Source organism: Mercenaria mercenaria, chromosome 16 (genome assembly GCF_021730395.1).
Source record: "Mercenaria mercenaria strain notata chromosome 16, MADL_Memer_1, whole genome shotgun sequence".
NCBI lineage: Eukaryota > Metazoa > Mollusca > Bivalvia > Venerida > Veneridae > Mercenaria > Mercenaria mercenaria.
In genome coordinates this window covers 21,496,904-21,517,614 of record NC_069376.1, presented here as the reverse complement: position 1 = coordinate 21,517,614, position 20,711 = coordinate 21,496,904, and the positions used below count along the sequence as shown (strand labels likewise).

The window sequence follows — 20,711 nt, the reverse complement described above, 5'->3', positions numbered from 1 at the left end:
TATTACTCTAAATGCGCATATCATTAAAGGCCAATCTTTTCTTATAAACGTAAACATTTTTATTATATTTCAAGGAAAACTTGTTACAGTACTGTCAATCTTATGCAATATATTATCTTTGAAGTGATAATTAATCAATGATAATGTATATTTCACTTACTTGGTTTTACTTGGAAATATTTCCGACATATTTCTGTACATAATTGCTGTAGAAATATACTGGACCGACAAATCTGTATCGAAATGAATTAAATGACTGATTGGACAAAATACACTACGATACATAAATGAGTAGAACCAGCCAAATAGTTAATTTTTTATGTCTAAAATAGTGATTTAAATTTATATTTATCTAGAATTACATGTGAAGATAGATGTACAACTGTAAAAATATTGAAAGAGGTTCCATTTTTAAATGGCATGTCCTTACTATAAATATCTAGTTAATAATAATGTCATTGAAAGTACTTTGAAATGACGAAATACAAATAATCTTTTTCGGTGGAAGGAAGTCATGGTAATAGTAATAGCTCTCTTTACAATTGTTATCTCATCTAAAATCTCGTATTTGAAACCGTTCTAAATGCGATATTAATGATTATACCTCTAAAAGATGTAGAACTCAATCGAATGTTACTTTTCGTGTTCTTTACCCAATCAAGATATTCTTCGGAGCGATACTCCTGATCCGGAAATGTTATATCATCCGTTAAAACCTTTGTAACTTCCATTGCTGTCAGGTCATGAACAAAAACATATATAATTGAGTATAAAAGTAAAGGTGTCGCACACTCACAAACAACTCATGCTAGTAAGTTAGTTACATCTTTTTCGTAAATTGAAATAATGTCATTTTAAAAGAAATAGTTTATACGTGTTAGCTTTTCGGAAATAATAACACTGCATACTCAGTCATTTTATACCGCTTTCAATGTATGTGCATATTTCTAATTCTACATTGCATGTTGCTCTACGACCTGAACAAATTTCAGTGTTGATTTGCAATTGCAGACCTAGGCCGACATTGAATGTTGATCTGCGGTCTGAAAATTTTCGAATGCTGATCTACCACCTACGACCTGTACCTTTTCTTATGTTGATCTGCCATCTGTACTTTTTTCGAATTTTGATTTACTTGTAAACTAAATCTATGACCTAAACAATTTTAATGCCTACCTACGACCTGGGCTCTTTTTGGATTTTTGTCTGCGATTATAAATCTAAGAGCTGATCAAGTTTAACAATTCATCTATGATTGCAGACCCGTATCTACATTGAATACCGATCTACAACCTAAACAATTTTGTAAACTGGATGTCGATTCCAGCTCATTGCAAACTTGACACAATTGGAATTTAAACGAAGATTCTAATTTAATAGTTGAATCGACAGTTGTTTTCGTTTGTAAATTCCACATTCATTTCGTATTCGAAAAGGCACTTGTAACAAAACATGTTTTATGACCACCACATGTGAACATGCTGAACTTGAAACATAACATGTTTTACTGGACAACAGTGGCAAGGGCGGAAGAGTGGAAGGGCTGACCCCAAGTGTCTGCGATATAAATATGATTACTGCAACTAAAAGATGGTTTTATTCGGCAATAAACAATTAGAACTTAGATACATTTACGGTATGTTTGCTACAAAATCTAAACTGAAATACATTTTCTTGACACGCGGACTTAGCTGTATACGAAACACTTTTTTTTATTTCCCGCCATTGTTTTTATATTCAGGTCTATTTGGAAATTACTTTTGTGCAAGGTATTATTTGTTAAAAACGTCTATCTAAATTTGTATGGAAATGATCTTTGTAATATATAATAAGCTTGCAATTTATTCAAATTAATTTTGTGTTCTAAGTATTTTCCATACATAACTATTATTCTCAAAATTGATATAATTGCTTTAATTTAATTCTTATATTATCGTATAAAATGTATCAGCCAATCATATTTTATCCAAGATTCATAATTATTATATATGGACTGCTTTTTATATCTTTATATAGCAATTAATGCCAGTCGTGTTAGACTAATTTTTATAATTTGATTTATTCTTTCTTCGAATTTCTCATGTACTGATAATCACCTAATTACCGTCATATATCTATACAGGTTGCGCCAGATTGTGGCGTATGCAGAGAACATTACACGAGTGTCCTCGTGCACAACTTTTGAACGAGTTTGATAAGTCTTTCCAGTCTAAGGAATCTTGGTCAGATACAGAAAATATCTGTGGTTTGCTGCCCAGCATGTTGTCTCATTATCACTGACAAGCTCACTGACCACAGTGAATTATGACCCAACACTGGAGGCTGATATAATGTTGAACATCTTAGTAAATTGTAATCTAAAAATCTGTAACACATTAACTTTCTATGTTTTTTTCTTGATCAAAACTTGAAACCCTTTGTCTGAAGAAAAAATAAAATGCTGATCTGTACGACTTCAGTCCCAGTCCAGATGCACATTTTACAATATCGGTGAGCTTCCAAGCATGTCTAAAAAGCACAAAAACACAGCATTCATGAGAGCACCACACAAAAAGGTCTCAGACTGAAGCAACCTGAATTAACCACTAAGTCTATCAGATATTACATAAATTGATTATGGAAGTGCATGTTACACTGACACTACAGTTTATGTGCAAATATAATAAATGTATCATTTATTGGACATACTAGACAGAGGGAAGGGGAGAAGGGCATCAGACAGGGGCTTGGGGGAGTGTGTAGTTTGCCCCACCTCCAGCAAGTTTAGTGTTGATATGATGTAAGCTCAGGATCTAAACTGCTTATACTAATTTCATCTGTGGATATATTTAATTTTAAGTTTGAACCCATATTCCAGACTCATATTTGTGTCCTCCATGATCCCCATGATAATATGACCCCCGCCCTCCTTGTTGAAATGGCTTCTACGTGGGTATGTATGTATGTAATTAATATATTACATACATGTATTTATACATGTACAAATTGTATGCATGTAATTGTTAGGTTTTATTAATGTATTTTAGCTCGATTGTGAAGAAAGCTTGTAACTAAATTATTGTTCATGTAAGGTCAAAAGTTCAAAACTATGTACTTTAAATAATTTTAACTCTAAATATTATGCTAGCGGCAATTGCAGTGGCAACTGTATTTGCCTCTGCGACCATTGCAGAGCAAGATCATGATCTACACTGTTTGCAATTCAGTTAGTAAGATTTCAATTAATATCCCTATAAACTATAAATGGTACTGTCAAAATTGAAAGATGGGCCAGTTTATATTGTAGAAACTTAACAAGGTACATAGTAAGAGTTAAAGCTTCAAAAGGTTGAATAAAAAATTAAGAAATCATGATCATTAATATTCTACAGTTGAATATAGAAAAAAAATGTATTTTGTGTTGGCTATATTTAAAACATACTTGTAATTATTATTGCTTTTTATTTTTACTTTTTTGTTCTAAAAACATGAAAAGTCGTTTTTTTATTGTAAAAGCATAAAAATGTTTGAGGTCAGGATGTTTTTAATAAATGTCGACTAGGAGACTCTAGAACATCAAATTCATTTCTTTCCCGTCTGACGTTATATTTGTAATAAGACATTATGAGAACATGTACATCCTTCTTATTATGCCTATTCAAATGTCAGGCTGGTCTGGATCCATGATGGTCGCAAAGCCACAAGTTGGTTTTTTCATGGCGCTGCTCATATTTTGTTTCCTTTTCATTAAAAGTTACTAATTGTTATCAATATATATTTTGTTACAGAGACTACATATTATAATTAAAAACTATAACTATTTAGGGCTTTTGATTGTTAGCAATGTTTTACCTATATTTGACATTGAAAAAAAAACTGAAATTAAAATACAAGAGATCACAGAGTGATCTTGGCGCCCACCAATGTGCCATTTTCGAGTGTTCAAATTTTCAAGACTTAATGACTAGCTCAAGGTCAAATTTCATTTCCGTACACAACACTGTGCATGTGGTCCAAATTCGAAAGCTGTAGCTTGAGAAATGTGAAAGTAGGTCACTAAATCAATTTCAAGGACAAAGTTCTTTGTACACAAAACTATGCGTGTGCATCAAGTTTGAAGGCTGTAGTTTGAGAAATTCGAAAGTAGGTCACTAGGTCAATCTTAAGGGCAAAGTTTATTTCGGTACACAAAACTATGCAAGTGGTCTAAATTTGAAGGCTGTAGCTTGAGAAATGTGAAAGTAGGTCACTAGGCCAAAATCAAGGTCAAATTACACTTCAGAACACAAATCTATGCATGTGGTCCAAATTCAAAGCCTGTACCTTCAAAAATGTGGAAGTAGGTCACTAGGTCAATGTCAAGGTCAAAGTTTGTTTCGGTACACAATCCTATGCTTGTGGTCTAAATTTGAAGCCTGTAGCTACAGAAATGTGAAAGTAGGTCACTAGGTCAATCTTAAGGTCAAAGTTCATTTCGGTACACAAAACTATGCAAATTGTCCAAATTTGAAGGCTGTAGCTCGAGAAATGTGAAAGTAGGTCACTAGGTCAAAATCAAGGTCAAATTTTATTTCGGAACACAGAACTATGCATGTTGTCCAAATTTGAAGCCTTTACCTTCAAAAATGTGAAAGTAGGTCACTAGGTCAATGTAAAGGTCAAGGTTTGTTTCGGTACACAAAACTATGCATGTGGTCCAAATTTGAAGGCTGTAGCTTGAGAAATGTGAAAGTAGGTCACTGGGTCAAAATCAAGGTCAAATTTCATTTCAGAACACAAACTATGCATGTGGTCCAAATTTGAAGCCTGTACCTTCAAAAATGTGAAAGTAGGTCACTAGGTCAATGTAAAGGTCAAGGTTTGTTTCGGTACACAAAACTATGCATTTGGTCCAAATTTGAAGGCTGTAGCTTGAGAAATGTGAAAGTAGGTCACTAGGTCAAAATCAAGGTCAAATTTCATTTCAGAACACGAAACTATGCATGTGGTCCAAATTTGAAGCCTGTACCTTCAAAAATGTGAAAGTAGGTCACTAGGTCAATGTCAAGGTCAAAGTTTTTTTCAGTGCACAAAACTATGCATGTGGTCCAAATTTGAAGACTGTAGCTACAGAAATGTGAAAGTAGGTCACTAGGTCAAAATCAAGGTCAACTCGTGTCAAGGTTCATCTTGCCACTCAAAACCATACATGTTGTCCAAATCTGAATGTTGTAAGTTATTGACAAGAAGATTTTAAAAGCTTTTCCATATACAAGTCTATATGAACCATGTGACCCCCAGGGTGGGGCCATATCTGACATTTGGGGGATAATTTGAACAAGCTTTGTAGAAAACCACTAGATGATGCTACATTACAAATGCCAAAGCCCTAGGCTTTGTGGTTTGGACCAGAAGATTTTCAAAGTTTTTCCCTATATAAGTCTATGTAAACTTATATAGGGACCATATTTTACCCTAGGGGAATAATTTAAACAATCTTAGTAGAAGACCACTAGATGATGTCACATACAAAATATCAAAGCCCTAGGCCCTGTGGTTTTGAAAAACCTCTTGTTCAAAACCACAGGGCCTAGGGCTGTTTTTCCCTATATAAGTCTATATAAACCATGTGACACCCAGGGGCGGGGCCATATTAGACCCCAGGGAAATAATTTGAATCATCTTGGTAGAGGACCACTAGATGATGCTTCATACCAAATATCAAAGCCCTAGGCTCTGTGGTTTTGGACAAGAAGATTTTCAAAGATTTTCTCTATATAAATCTATGTAAATTATAGAAATAAACAAAGGGCCATAACTCATTCAAAAATTGTTGAACCAGTCTGATTTTCAGAGGGACACAACTAGGGTACCAATACATCATTCTGACAAAGTTTGGTCAAAATCCCCCTTGTAGTTTCTGAGGAGATGCGATAACGAGAAATTGTTAACGGAAGGACGGACGGAATGACGGACGGACGGAAGGACGACGGACCACGGACGCAGAGTGATTTGAATAGCCCACCATCTGATGATGGTGGGCTAATAACAGAATTTAGAACGATAATTTATTTATACTTTAATTTTGACACTCTACTTTTAAGCAGCAAAATCATTTATTAACAATAACTGTATGTACAAAATAAATCATGAGATAATTGTTGCTAAACTGATGTATAAATTATGCCCATAGGTCTTCTTTAATATTGTTTAGCTTCTGCTGTGTGCTTGTAATTCTTATCAGCTCCACTCTATCCCTCAGATTGCTGACCACCAGCTGACTGTCACGGTATATTAGATCAAAGTCTCTGTAGAGTATTATAACTCTATTCCTGCTGAGGTGTTACTGCTCAGGGCTGAGCAGTTTCTTGTCAAGATTCCTTAGACTGTTTCAGTGACATAAATATAGCATTCTTTTTATCATTTGTTACATTTTCATGCAGACAACGCCACATTTTATGATAAAAAGACTATTTAACTATTGAAAACAAATAATAAACAGTCTTATCTATTTTAAGACTATGATAGAAGCGTGCCTCGTAGAAGCAAGCTATTTGTGAATTCTACATACATTTGCCTCCACATGTACACAAATTTGAGTGTAGATTAGGTAGAACATGTTGCAAAATGACAACCTACTTTTAAATTTGACCTAGATTTTGCGGAGACAAACATTTGACCTGGTTTCGTATGTATAAAGTACAACATGTGTTTGATCCATCCGAGATTTAATTTGGGCAACTACATATACTCTGACCGAGTTTTACCAAGACTGAACCAGAAATTTGACATCTTGAGTGTAACCGAGACCACTGACGACCACGACAGACCACGAACGACGCTGACAGAAAATGTGGCCATTTTTTAACCTAGGGCAATAGCTTGAACAATTAAGTAGAGATGCAAACCCTTATATCACATGCCGAATATCAAGGCTCTAGCTTTATGGCTTTAGAGAAAGAAGATTATATATAAGCCTATATATATGGGTGTGTCACACTTAGGGGCGTGGCCATTTTTGATCGTAGGGCAATAATTTGAACAAGTTCTCAATGTCAAATAACAAAGTTCTAGCTTTTGTGGCTTCAGGGAAGAATAATTTCAACGTTTCTTATATATAAGTGTATAATATATACATGTCACACATAGGGACGTGGCCATTTTTTATCCTAACAATTATGGTAGAGAGTCAAACCCTATTACTACATGCTAAGTATCAAGGCTCTGTGTGTTAAGAGAGGAATATTTTCAAAGTTTCCTATACATAAGCATATAGCATAAACATCGCGCACCCAGCGGCGTCGCCATTTCTGACCCTAGGGTAATAATTTGCACAATTATGGCAGAGATTCAATCCCTGATATCACAAGCCAAATATCAAGTCGCTTCAGAGAAGAAATTTTAACCATAGTGACCCATATGTTCAATGAATCGGAACAATTTGAGCAGCAAAAGAGATCAGTTGTGTAAAGTTTCATTTAGTGGGTTTGGAGGATATGTCGTTTAAAGAAATTGTTCACGACGCACGGACGCATGCACGACGGACGAAGGCCATTAGAATAACGAAGAAAAGAAATAAACAATATGATAAATATGATGTCAATCTTCACATCAGTTCTCTATTAAATGGTTGGTACAGACACCTGAACTGTGAAGAAGTAAACAACCTTCGTCAATGTTTCATAAAACATGAAATTACCAGACAACTTAGCATCTTACAAAATGCCCTTTGGAGCGGTTTGTAATTACAAGTTTGATCGTTTATCAAAAAACAAAATGTGTAGGGTATTTTTAGTAATTACGCCAATATCTCATGTGACCAGATCAGCATTATCCATCATTCGATAATATCAGCTGACCAATAGTTTGAATTTTAAATAGAGTAGATCTATCCAACTGCTGTAATTAAAATACTCCTTTTTGTACGGAAATAGAATTCTAAAGAAGACTTTAATGCTGGAACAACTGGTCAAATGTGGTTTACAACTTGTTTGATAACACTAAAATGTTATTTTCATGAATTGCAAAGGAGGTTTTGCCTTGATACTGTATGAAATTCAAACAGCTAAAGAACAGTTTGTAATTACTGACCAATGCCTTTAACAATGTTCAAATTTACATATATTTAACAAAAAATATCTTTAAAAAAGATGGTCGGCGAATTATAATAAGACAAAAAGTTTATGAGGTTTTCATATCATTTGTGCTATTCTATCATTTTTCTAACATTTTGCAAACAGCAAAACTAAACACGACACTTTAACAATTAAATGGCTCTCTTTTAATTTGTAACAAAGGTTTCGTAGGTGTGCAATTTTGTTTCGTTTATTCTACGACGAATAATTACAGCAGTGGTCTCTCGTCCAATCAGGCAGAGTGTAGCAACAATTTTTCATTTTGATAAATTATCTATAATGCGTTATCAAGTAATCTGATTTGCAAAAAGTCATCTGACATGAAGTGCACCTAAATGATATTAGGGATATATGGTCATAACAAACCAGCCTGAAATTGATAGACATTTTTCATTTGCTTACGCACTGATTGTAAAGGTAAGTACATTCTCTCATTTGCTCTTCTTTCTAAGCGTATAGTAAAATCCCCGTAAAATGACTGTTACAACCTGAACATCACTTCCGGAACACCATTAAACAGCCGAGGAGGAATAAATGAGGAACTTTGTTATGGTTCGGCAGTTAAAAACAAGGAGGAAATGTATAGCTTCAGAATTAGTTCAAAGTTGAGAATAAATCTGTAATGAACACAATAAGAGTTTCAGTGTGAATTTACGATTGAGGAGGAATTGATAAGGAGCACCATGATGGCTTCAACATGAGTTTACGAGTGAGAAGGAATTGATAATATGAGAAGGCTTCTAAAGGAAACTTACTGGATTCACAAACTAGATACTATTTTTCAAAAGTAATGTATAATTGTTCATAAGTCTCTTCACTTCATAGTGTTTTCTGTTATGTAACACAAACTGTGATTTTCTTAATGTCAGATAGTACTGTTTTTGCTGGTATTTTCTTTTTTTGTCTATAGCACAATTTACCCAGTGATTTCGTATCTTTGTGATCCTGTACTTACTGTTATTATGATTATTAACATGATTATTATTTTTAATAATGTCTATAATCTTACTATGTATTAAGAATAACCACTTTTAATTTTAATTTTTGTCATAATATACTTTAATCATGCAACTACTATGCAAAGTGCCAGATATCACTTGCCTGATATTTTATTTTGTTATCAGGTCATTGACCTGATATCAAAATTAAGCTCCTCCCATATTGACGGACTAGTTTTTACATCAGTTTCCTTCCAGATTGAATTTTATTACAGAGTCCAGTTTCGATGTTGCACAACTTTTTTTCTAAATAGATTCTGTAATCTCAACAAATTTTTTTGAATATGGTTGTCTCTATTTTTATCAAACAGACAATAGCACTGAATGACGTCATTGTGAAACGTTCATCATGACATCACAATGTTTACATGGATCAATTTTTGGAAAGGTTTACAATACACTTGACAATGTATGATATACTTATTCTTGATTTATGCCTTATTTAAGGCATGCACATTTTATTAATTATTAGCAAAAGTGTTTGTGTTAATTATTATTCTTGAATCAGTTAATTATAATTCTTGGATCAGTGTAAATTTAGTGATTTTAAAAACTGTAAAGTCTGGAACTGGAAGTGAAATTTTCAGCGCTTTGGACATGTAGTTGTCTGAGTCAAATGCTGTATACTGTCAGTAATATGGAAATAAAGCATGTTCTGGTTTATTCAAGAGGATGATTTTTGATTTTTACGCAGGTAAGAAATTATTTCATTGTTATTTTTTTTACAAGAATATCAGAAAGTCAAAAACATTGTCAGAGTTGATTCAATATGGCTGCCGTATTTTCGTTCAGATGTTTCAGGGGCGGATGATTTTCAAACCGTAAATAATAAATTAATTTTTTTTGCTTCAGAAGACATTTTTACGAATAAGAGATGAAACATATGTTTTTCTAGGCAGTTTGTATGAGTTCCATGATAATAGAAAACAAGCTATGTCTTTTGATATCAATGTTATCAGTCGAGGCTGATATGGGCTGGAAGGGTTGCCCTCACCCCTTCCAGCCATATCAGCCTCGACCTGATAACATTGATATCAAAAGACAGTAGCCTGTTATTCTCTATTAAACAGTACTTTAGATATACATTTGTGTAAACATTATGTAGCCTTTTGTACTTTGTAATTTTTACGCCAAAATGTTTGTAACGTAACGTCATCTTTTATGACGTCATATATTCATGACGTTGTTTATTTCATATCATATTTGTTACCTTTCTGATGAAGACTAATAAAAATAGTCGAATTGATAAGGAACACTATGATGGCTTCAACATGAGTTTACGATTGAGAAGGAATTGACAAGGAACACCATGATGGCTTCAACATAAATTTAAGATTGAGTAGGAATTGATAAAGAAAACCATGATGGCTTCAGCATGATGGCTTCAACATGAATTTGCGATTAAGTAGGAATAGATAAGGAAAACCATGATGGCTTCAACATGAGTTTACGATTGAGAAGGAATTGATAAGGAACACCATGATGGCTTCAACATGAGTTTACGATTGAGAAGGAATTGATAAGGAACACCATGATGGCTTAAACATGAGTTAACGATTGAGAAGGAATTGATAAGGAACACCATATGGTGTTTGGGCCAACTGACGTTCAAGGGGCCCCACTGATGGTTCCTTTGTTTGTTCGTTTTCCTTGTAGTGAATTTGTGGCGCGCGTGTGGTTATGCTTATGTTAGCTTGTCCCATGTGGCTTTGAGTTGTGTTGTGTGTGTGGTTGGTTGTGTGTGTGTTGTTCGTTTTGTCCTGATGTGTAAGCTTTGAGTGTGTGTGTGTGTGTGTGTGGTGCACGCGTTTGCGTGCTGGGGGTTCGTTTTGAGGAGGCTGCGCTTTTGGTGCGTGGCGTTCCCTGTTGATATTTTTCTTTGTTTTTTTTTTACGTTGAGAAGGAATTGATAAGGAACACAGGCAATTGATGAGGCTTCAGACATGATGTTGTTAACGATTGAGAAGGAACTGATCTAGAGCTAGTACACCTATAGGATTGTGAACACGATGGCTTAACTGATTGAGAAGGAATTGATAACAAACAAGATGATGGCTTCAGAACACCATGATGGCTTCAACATCAATTTGCGATTAAGTAGGAATTGATAAGGAAAACCATGATGGCTTCAACATCAGATTACGATTGAGAAGGAATTGATAAGGAACACCATGATGGCTTCAACATGAGTAACGATTGAGAAGGAATTGATAAGGAATACCATGATGGCTTCAACATGATTACATATGAGAAGGAATTGATAAGGAACACCATGATGGCTTCACATGAGTTAACGATTGAGAAGGAATTGATAAGAACACCATGATGCTTCAACATGATGGCTTCAACGATTACGAGAGTAGGAATTGATAAGGAACACCATGATGGCTTCAACATGATTTACGATTGAGAAGGAATTGATAAGGAACACCATGATGGCTTAAACATGAGTTAACGATTGAGAAGGAATTGATCAAGAACACCATGATGGCTTCAGAACACCATGATGGCTTCAACATCAATTTACGATTAAGTAGGAATTGATCAGGAAAACCATAATGGCTTCAACATGTGTTTACGATTGAGAAGAAATTGGTAAGTGACACTATGATGGCTTAAACATGAGTTAACGATTGAGAAGGAATTGATAAGAAACCATGATGGCTTCACATGAGTTAACGATTGGAAGGAATTGATAGGAACACCATGATGGCTTCACATGAGTTACGCTGAGAAGGAATTGATAAGAACACCATGATGGCTTCAACATGAGTTTACGATTGAGAAGGAATTGATAAGGAACACATGATGGCTTCAAACACAGTTAGATTGAGAGGAATGATAAGAACATGTATGATTGATCAGGAAAACCATGATGGCTTCAACATGAGTTTACGATTGAGAAGGAATTGATAAGGAACACCATGATGGCTTCAACATGAGTTAACGATTGAGAAGGAATTGATAAGGAACACATGATGGCTTCAGCATGAGTTTACGATTAGAGGATTGATCAGGAAAACATGATGGCTTTAACATGAGTTTACGATTGAGAAGGAATTGATAAGGAACACCATGATGGCTTCAACATGAGTTTACGATTGAGAAGGAATTGATAAGGAACACCATGATGGCTTCAACATGAGTTTACGATTGAGAAGGAATTGATAAGGAACACCATGATGGCTTCAACATGAGTTAACGATTGAGAAGGAATTGATAAGGAACACCATGATGGCTTCAACATGAGTTAACGATTGAGAAGGAATTGATAAAGAACACCATGATGCCTTCACCATAATGGCTTCAACATGAGTTTACGATTGAGTAGGAATTGATAAGGAACACTTTGATGGCTTCAACATGAGTTTACGATTGAGAAGGAATTGATAAGGAACACCATGCTGGCTTAAACATGAGTTAACGATTGGGAAGGAATTGATCAAGAACACCATGATGGCTTCAACATGAGTTTACGATTGAGAAGGAATTGATAAGGAACACCATGCTGGCTTAAACATGAGTTTACGATTGAGAAGGAATTGATAAGAACACCATGATGGCTTCAACATGAGTTTACGATTGAAAGGAATTGATAAGGAACACTATGTGGCTTCAACATGAGTTACGATTGAGAAGATGAAGCTGATAAGAGAACGATTGATGGCATGATCTCAACATAGTTTACGATTAATAGGAATTGATCAGGAACACCATGATGGCTTCAACATGAGTTTACGATTGAGAAGGAATTGATAAGGAACACCATGATGGCTTCAACATGAGTTAAGGATTGAGAAGGAATTGATAAAGGACACCACGATGGCTTCAGCATGAGTTTACGATTGAGAAGGAGTTGATCAGGAACACTATGATGGCTTAAAACTGAGTTAACGATTGAGAAGGAATTGATAAGAAACACCATGATGGCTTCAACATGTATTTGCGACTGAGAAGGAATTGATAAAGAACACCATCATGGCTTTAACATGAGTTTACAGTTGAGAAGGAATTGATAAGGAACACCATGATGGCTTCAACATGAGTTTACGATTGAGAAGGAATTGATAAGGAACACCATGATGGCTTCAACATGAGTTAACGATTGAGAAGGAATTGATAAGGAACACCATGATGGCTTCAGAACACCATGATGGCTTCAACATGAATTTACGATTAAGTAGGAATTGATAAGGAAAACCATGATGGCTTCAACATGAGTTCACAATTGAGAAGGAATTGATAAGGAACACCATGATGGCTTCACATGAGTTTACGATTGAGAAGGAATTGATAAGGAACACATGATGGCTTCAACAGAGTTTAGGATTGAGAAGGAATTGATAGGAACACCATGATGGCTTCAACAGAGTTAACGATTGAGAAGGAAATTGATAAGGACACCTAATTGTGGCTTCAACATCAGTTTTACGATTGATAAGGAATTGATAAGGAACACTATGATGGCTTCAACATGAGTTTACGATTGAGAAGGAACTGATAAGGAACACTTTGATGGCTTAAACATTAGTTTTCGATTGATTAGGAATTGATAAGGAACACTATGATGGCTTCAACATGAGTTTACGATTGAGAAGGAATTGATAAGGAACACCATGATGTCTTCAACATGAGTGAAAGATTGAGAAGGAATTGATAAGGAACACTTTGATGGCTTCAACATCAGTTTACGATTGATAAGGAATTGATAAGGAACACTATGATGGCTTCAACATGAGTTTACGATTGAGAAGGAATTGATAAGGAACACTTTGATGGCTTCAACTTCAGTTTACGATTGATAAGGAATTGATAAGGAACACTATGATGGCTTCAACATGAGTTAACGATTGAGAAGGAATTGATAAGGAACACCATGATGGCTTCACCATGAGTGAAAGATTGAGAAGGAATTGATAAGGAACACCATGATGGCTTCAACATGAGTTAACGATTGAGAAGGAATAGATAAGGAATACCATGATGGCTTCAGAACACCATGATGGCTTCAACATGAGTTTACGATAAAGTAGGAATTGATAAGGAAAACCATGATGGCTTCAACATGAGTTTACGATAAAGTAGGAATTGATAAGGAAAACCATGATGGCTTCAACATGAGTTTACGATAAAGTAGGAATTGATAAGGAAAACCATGATGGCTTCAACATGAGTTAACGATTGAGAAGGAATTGATAAGGAACACCATGATGGCTTCACCATGAGTGAAAGATTGAGAAGGAATAGATAAGGAACACCAGGATGGTTTCAACATGAGTTAACGATTGAGAAGGAATTGATAAGGAAACCATGATGGCTTCAACCATGATGTTCAACAGATTAGTAAGAGGAATTGATAAGGAAACCATGATGGCTTCAACATGAGTTCACCAATGATAAAGAATTGATAAGGAACACCATGATGGCTTCAACATGAGTTTACGATTGAGAAGGAATTGATAAGGAATATTATGTTGGTTTCAACATGAGTTTAGGATTCAGAAGGAATTGATAACATCATGATGGTTTCAACATGAGTCTACCATTGAGAAGGAATTGATAAGGGACACCATGAATGCTTCAACATGAGTTAACAATTGAGAAGGAATTGATAACGAACACCATGATGGCTTCAACATGAGTGAAAGATTGAGAAGGAATTGATAAGGAACACCATGATGGCTTCAACATTAGTTAACGATTGAAAAGGAATTGATAACGAACACCATGATGGCTTCAACATGAGTTAACGATTGAGAAGGAATTGATAAGGAATACCATGGTGGCTCCAGAACACCATGATGGCTTCAACATGAGTTTACGATTTAGTAGGAATTGATAAGGAAAACCAAGATGGCTTCAACATGAGTTTACGATTGAGAAGGAATTGATAAATAACACATGATGGCTTCAACATGAGTTTACGATTGAGAAGGAATTGATAAGGAACATCATGTTGGTTTCAACATGAGTTCAGGATTCAGAAGGAATGGATAAGGAATATCATGATGGCTTGAACATGAATTAACGATTGAGAAGGAATTGATAAGGAACACCATGTGGCTTCAACATGAATTTACGATTGAGAAGGAATTGATAAGGAACACTTTGATCGCTTCAACATGAGTTTAACAATTGAGGAGGAATTGATAAGGATAAATATGATGGCTTCAACATGAGTAAACGATTGAGAAGAAATTGATAAGGAACATCATGATGTCTTCAACATGAGTTAACGATTGAGAAGGAATTGATAAGGAACAATATGAAGGCTTCTGAACACCACGATGGCTTCAAAATAAATTTACGATTAAGTAGGAATTGAAAAGGAAAACCATGATGGCTTCAACATGAGTTAACGATTGAGAAGGAATTGATAAGGAACACCATGATGGCTTCAACATGAGTTAACGATTGAGAAGGAATTGATAAGGAACACCATGATGGCTTCAACATGAGTTTACGATTGAGAAGGAATTGATAAGGAACACCATGATGGCTTCAACATGAGATAACGATTGAGACGGAAGTGATAAGGAACACCATAATGGCTTCAACATAAGTTTACGATTGAGTAGGAATTGATAGGGAACACCACTGGTTTCAACATGAGTCTACGATTGAGCAGGAATTGATAACAAACACAATTGGTTTCAACATGAGTCTACGATTGAGACGGAATTGATAAGGAACACCATGATGGCTTCAACATGAGTGTACGATTGTGAAGGACTTGATAAGGAACACCATGATGGCTTCAACATGAGTCTACGATTGAGAAGGAATTGATAAGGAACACCATGAATGCTTCAACCTTAGTCTACGATTGTGAAGGACTTGATAAAGAACACCATGATGTCTTCAACATGAGTCTGCGATTGAGAAGGAATTGATAAGGAACACCATGAACGCTTCAACATGAGTTAAAGATAGAGAAGTAATTGATAAGGAACACCATGATGGCTTCAACATGAGTCTACGATTGAGAAGGAATTGATAAGGAACACCATGATGGCTTCAACATGAGTTTACGATTTAGAAGGAATTGATAAGGAACACCATGATGGCTTCAACATGAGTGAACGATTGAGAAGGAATTGATAAGGAACACCATGATGGCTTTAACATGAGTTTACGATTGAGAAGGAATTAATAGGGAACACTATGATGGCTCTTACATGAGTCTACGATTGAGAAGGAATTGATAGGGAACACCATGATGGCTTCAACATGAGTTTACAATTGAGAAGGAATTGATAAGGAACACCATGATGGCTTCAACATGAGTTTACGATTGAGAAGGAATTGATAAGGAACACCTTGATGGCTTCAACATGAGTGAACGATTGAGAAGGAATTGATAAGGAACACCATGATGGCTTCAACATGAGTCTACGATTGAGAAGGAATTGATAAGGAACACCATGATGGCTTCAACATGAGTTTACGATTGAGAAGGAATTGATAAGGAACACCATGATGGCTTCAACATGAGTTTACGATTGAGAAGGAATTGATAAGGAACACCATGATGGCTTCAACATGAGTTTACGATTGAGAAGGAATTGATAAGGAACACCATGATGGCTTTAACATGAGTTTACGATTGAGAAGAATTAATAAGGAACACCATGATGGCTTTAACATGAGTTTACGATTAAGAAGAATTGATAAGGAACACCATGATGGCTTCTACATGAGTTTACGAATTAGAAGAACTAGTAAGGAACACTATTGGTAACAGTAGATGTGACGATATGTAGGGATTTGATAATGTACAATGATGGACTACACATGAGTTAGATTGAGACGGTCAATTTCGATTAAACACATGACTTAAATATTACGATTGAGAAGGAATTGATAAGGAACACCATGATGGCTTCAACATGAGTTTACGATTGAGAAGGAATTGATAAGGAACACCATGATGGCTTCAACATGAGTTTACGATTGAGAAGGAATTGATAAGGAACACCATGATGGCTTTAACATGAGTTTACGATTGAGAAGAATTAATAAGGAACACCATGATGGCTTTAACATGAGTTTACGATTAAGAAGAATTGATAAGGAACACCATGATGGCTTCTACATGAGTTTACGAATTAGAAAGACTAGTAAAGAACAACATAATATGACAGTAGATTTATGTCTATGTTCGATTCTTATATTATGTTCAATAATCGGACACACATGCGTTTAGTTGTTCCGTCAATTTTCGCATTCAAATACATGTAATTATTTTCATGTTACGTTTGTTCGATGTTAAAAACAAAATGTATTTGATTAACGCAAAAACTTTGTTTTTACCTATTTATATGTCCAGTAATCGAAGTTAAAATTTGAAAAGGAATTAGTACTGAACAACAAAATAGAATGGATAAGAAACATCATAATGGCTTCAACATGAGTTTACAATTAGGAAGGAAGAAAGAGATAAGGAAAACCATAATGGTTTCAACATGAGTTTACAATTGAGACGGAATAAATGCTGAACACCATAATGGCTTCAACATTACTCTATTAGTAAGGAACACCATAATGGCTTCACCATGAGTTTGCAATTGAGAAGAAATTATTAAAGAACACCATAATAGCTTCAACACGAGCTTACAATTTAGAAGGAATTGATAAGGACTACTATAATTTCTTCACCATGAGTTTGCAATTGAGAAGAAATTATTAAAGAACACCATAATAGCTTCAACACGAGCTTACAATTTAGAAGGAATTGATAAGGAACACCATAATGGCTTTACCATGAGTTTGCAATTGATAAGAAATTATTAAAGAACACCATAATAGCTTCAACACGAGCTTACAATTTAGAAGGAATTGATAAGGAACACTATAATGGCTTTACCATGAGTTTGCAATTGATAAGAAATTATTAAAGAACACCATAATAGCTTCAACGCGAGCTTACAATTTAGAAGGAATTGATAAGGAACACTATAATTTCTCCACTATGAGTTTGCAATTGAGAAGAAATCATTAAAGAACACCATAATGGCTTCAACAAGAGCTTACAATTTAGAAGGAATTAATAAGGAACACCAGAATGAATTCAACATAAGTTAACAATTAAGAAGGAATTAAAGCTGAACATCATAATGGCTTCAACATTAGTTTACAATAAAAAAGGAATTAATAAGGAACACCATAATGGCTTTAATATGTGTCTACATTTGCGAAAGATTAGTATTGAACACTAGTTGCTTCAACATGAGTTTACAATTAAGAAGGAATTAATACTGAACACCGTAATGGCTTCAACATAAGTTTACAATTAAGAAGGAATTAATACTGAACACCGTAATGGCTTCAACATGAATTTACAATTAAGAAGGAATTAATACTGAACACCGTAATGGCTTCAACATGAATTTACAATTAAGAAGGAATTAATACTGAACACCGTAATGGCTTCAACATGAATTTACAATTAAGAAGGAATTAATACTGAACACCGTAATGGCTTCAACATGAATTTACAATTAAGAAGGAATTAATACTGAACACCGTAATGGCTTCAACATGAATTTACAATTAAGAAGGAATTAATACTGAACACCGTAATGGCTTCAACATGAATTTACAATTAAGAAGGAATTAATACTGAACACCGTAATGGCTTCAACATGAATTTACAATTAAGAAGGAATTAATACTGAACACCGTAATGGCTTCAACATGAATTTACAATTAAGAAGGAATTAATACTGAACATCATAAATACAAAATCCAGGATGAATTAATGAGGAATCTGACTTTACCTATATTCGTTTTCACAATGGTCTGATTCAGGTCTTCTCCCATTCCAAGAGATCTGCCTAGACTTTTTCCGAATGACTCAACAGCCGACAATACATTCACTGCACCAGCGCGCTCCTTGCAACACAAAATAAAAGTCATGAAACAAAACTATAAATTAATTTCAAACACATAATACGGAATTCATCTCCGATAAATTGTAACTGACATAGATGATTGAAAATCGAAATTTAACTACTAGCATTATTTAAACTTCTAACTAGCTAAAAAAAAAAAAGATCGACATTCAATATCAAACATGTCAAATTTCGAGTGACATTCGAAATTCAACATTAAACATGCCGAATTTCGTGCTGGGAAAGTCACAGCTAATTAAAAATTTCGACGAAAATGTAACTGTGAAATATGATAATGATTCGACCTATTATTTATGTTGACGAAACCGACTTAATTTGTAAATTTTCAGGATTTTTTTTCTTTTTTTTTTTGTTTTGTTTTGTTTTTTGTTTATTTATTTAATTTGTTTTGTTAATCTGTTACAATTTAATTATTTTTTGTTTATCTGTAATGATTGATTGATGCCAACTGAAATGTATTTCCTATCCAAATTTTATCAACAGCACGTGGTGAAATTGTAGTTTCAACAACAGATTTTAAGACGTCCAACAACACAACAACTTTACCCCCACCAATAAACCATACTGAGCGCTCACATCACATCAATGGCTAAATGGTGTTCAGCGACATCGAAACAAATTTGCGAAATATTCTTTTTATTTTAAATAATGTAGTCTTGAAATTTCACAGTACAAGCTTTTTTAAATAATTTAGCTGTTAAATCAGCCGTGTCAAATAAGTCATTATAATAAGTGCTTTCGGGTGTGTTATATGCCATTCTTCAGTCTAGGTAGTACGGCGTATATGGCACGCCAATTGTCAAATAATTACGTGAATCCGGGTTCACGGTCGAAAAACTAGCATTAACAATCGATGAACGTAAAACCAGGTTTTTCGAATACTAACGTATATTTCCGAGTCAAAACATAAGATAACGGGCGTAAACTATAGTTTCACGTAATAATTGGGCTATTGGCGTGCCATAGGCGTATATTTGATAGCCCTAGCGGATTCCGAAATGAAACAAAATCAAAGCACTGATGGGGCGATTTTCGTATCAGCCTGTTCGAAACCCGCTAGCAACCGGACTGTTAATGATTATGGTCTAGTCCTGTTTATTCCCTAATACGATGGTTAGGACAATTGACGGATCCTTAATAGTGTACCTCCTTTTTTGAAGAGCATGCAATTCCTACCATAAACCTACTTTGACTATTTTTTCAGAAGGGCGTAGATTCAAGCCGCCACACTAGGACCAAACATTTTTCTTTATATTTCTTTTTTCTAGTAAGATAACCTGTTTTTTTCAAGAATTGTACAAAAGCGGAAATTTTTCATTTGATAAGCCATTTCTTACTCTTCTGCACTATGGTTATTTTTGAATACAGAGAGCAAGACCAAAATTTTTAAGTGCTGGAGCTTAATTTCTGTCCGATTAAATCATTTTACTTGAGGCTCCACAGAAAAAAAAATGTTATCGACAGTTTTATTTTGTGTTTTATAATTGTTACGCAATATACTTTGAGGAGGTTTCTTTTATCAAAATTTTAGTTATAATGAATTGTCTGCAATCGTTTTGTGCAGTGGTTATCATTTTGAAATTTGACTCTGTTTGAGCTTGAGGTAATAACATAAATTATACAAAAAAAAACAAAAAAAAAAACGACACGGTAAAAGTTGTTTAAAAATTGCAACACAGTGCGAAACAATCTTAATTTTAAGACTG

At 34.7% G+C, this 20,711-nt stretch overlaps 1 protein-coding gene across 4 annotated transcripts in view; it reads right to left on the bottom strand.

Moving 5' to 3' along the window:
• Positions 1 to 20,711, bottom strand: part of LOC123540821 (adhesion G protein-coupled receptor E3-like) — a 162,050-nt gene that overhangs the window by 61,044 nt on the left and 80,295 nt on the right. For all 4 annotated transcript variants that reach the window (XR_008367774.1, XM_053526341.1, XM_053526340.1 and 1 more), the window contains exons 11-13: positions 18,871 to 18,985; positions 605 to 733; positions 161 to 233 (exon numbers count right to left, since the gene is read on the bottom strand). Coding sequence is in view for 3 of the 4 variants with exons in the window: in XM_053526341.1 (XP_053382316.1) it covers positions 161 to 233; positions 605 to 733; positions 18,871 to 18,985 (317 nt within the window). In the remaining variant the exon portion in view is untranslated. The remainder of the gene's footprint in view (positions 1 to 160; positions 234 to 604; positions 734 to 18,870; positions 18,986 to 20,711) is intronic.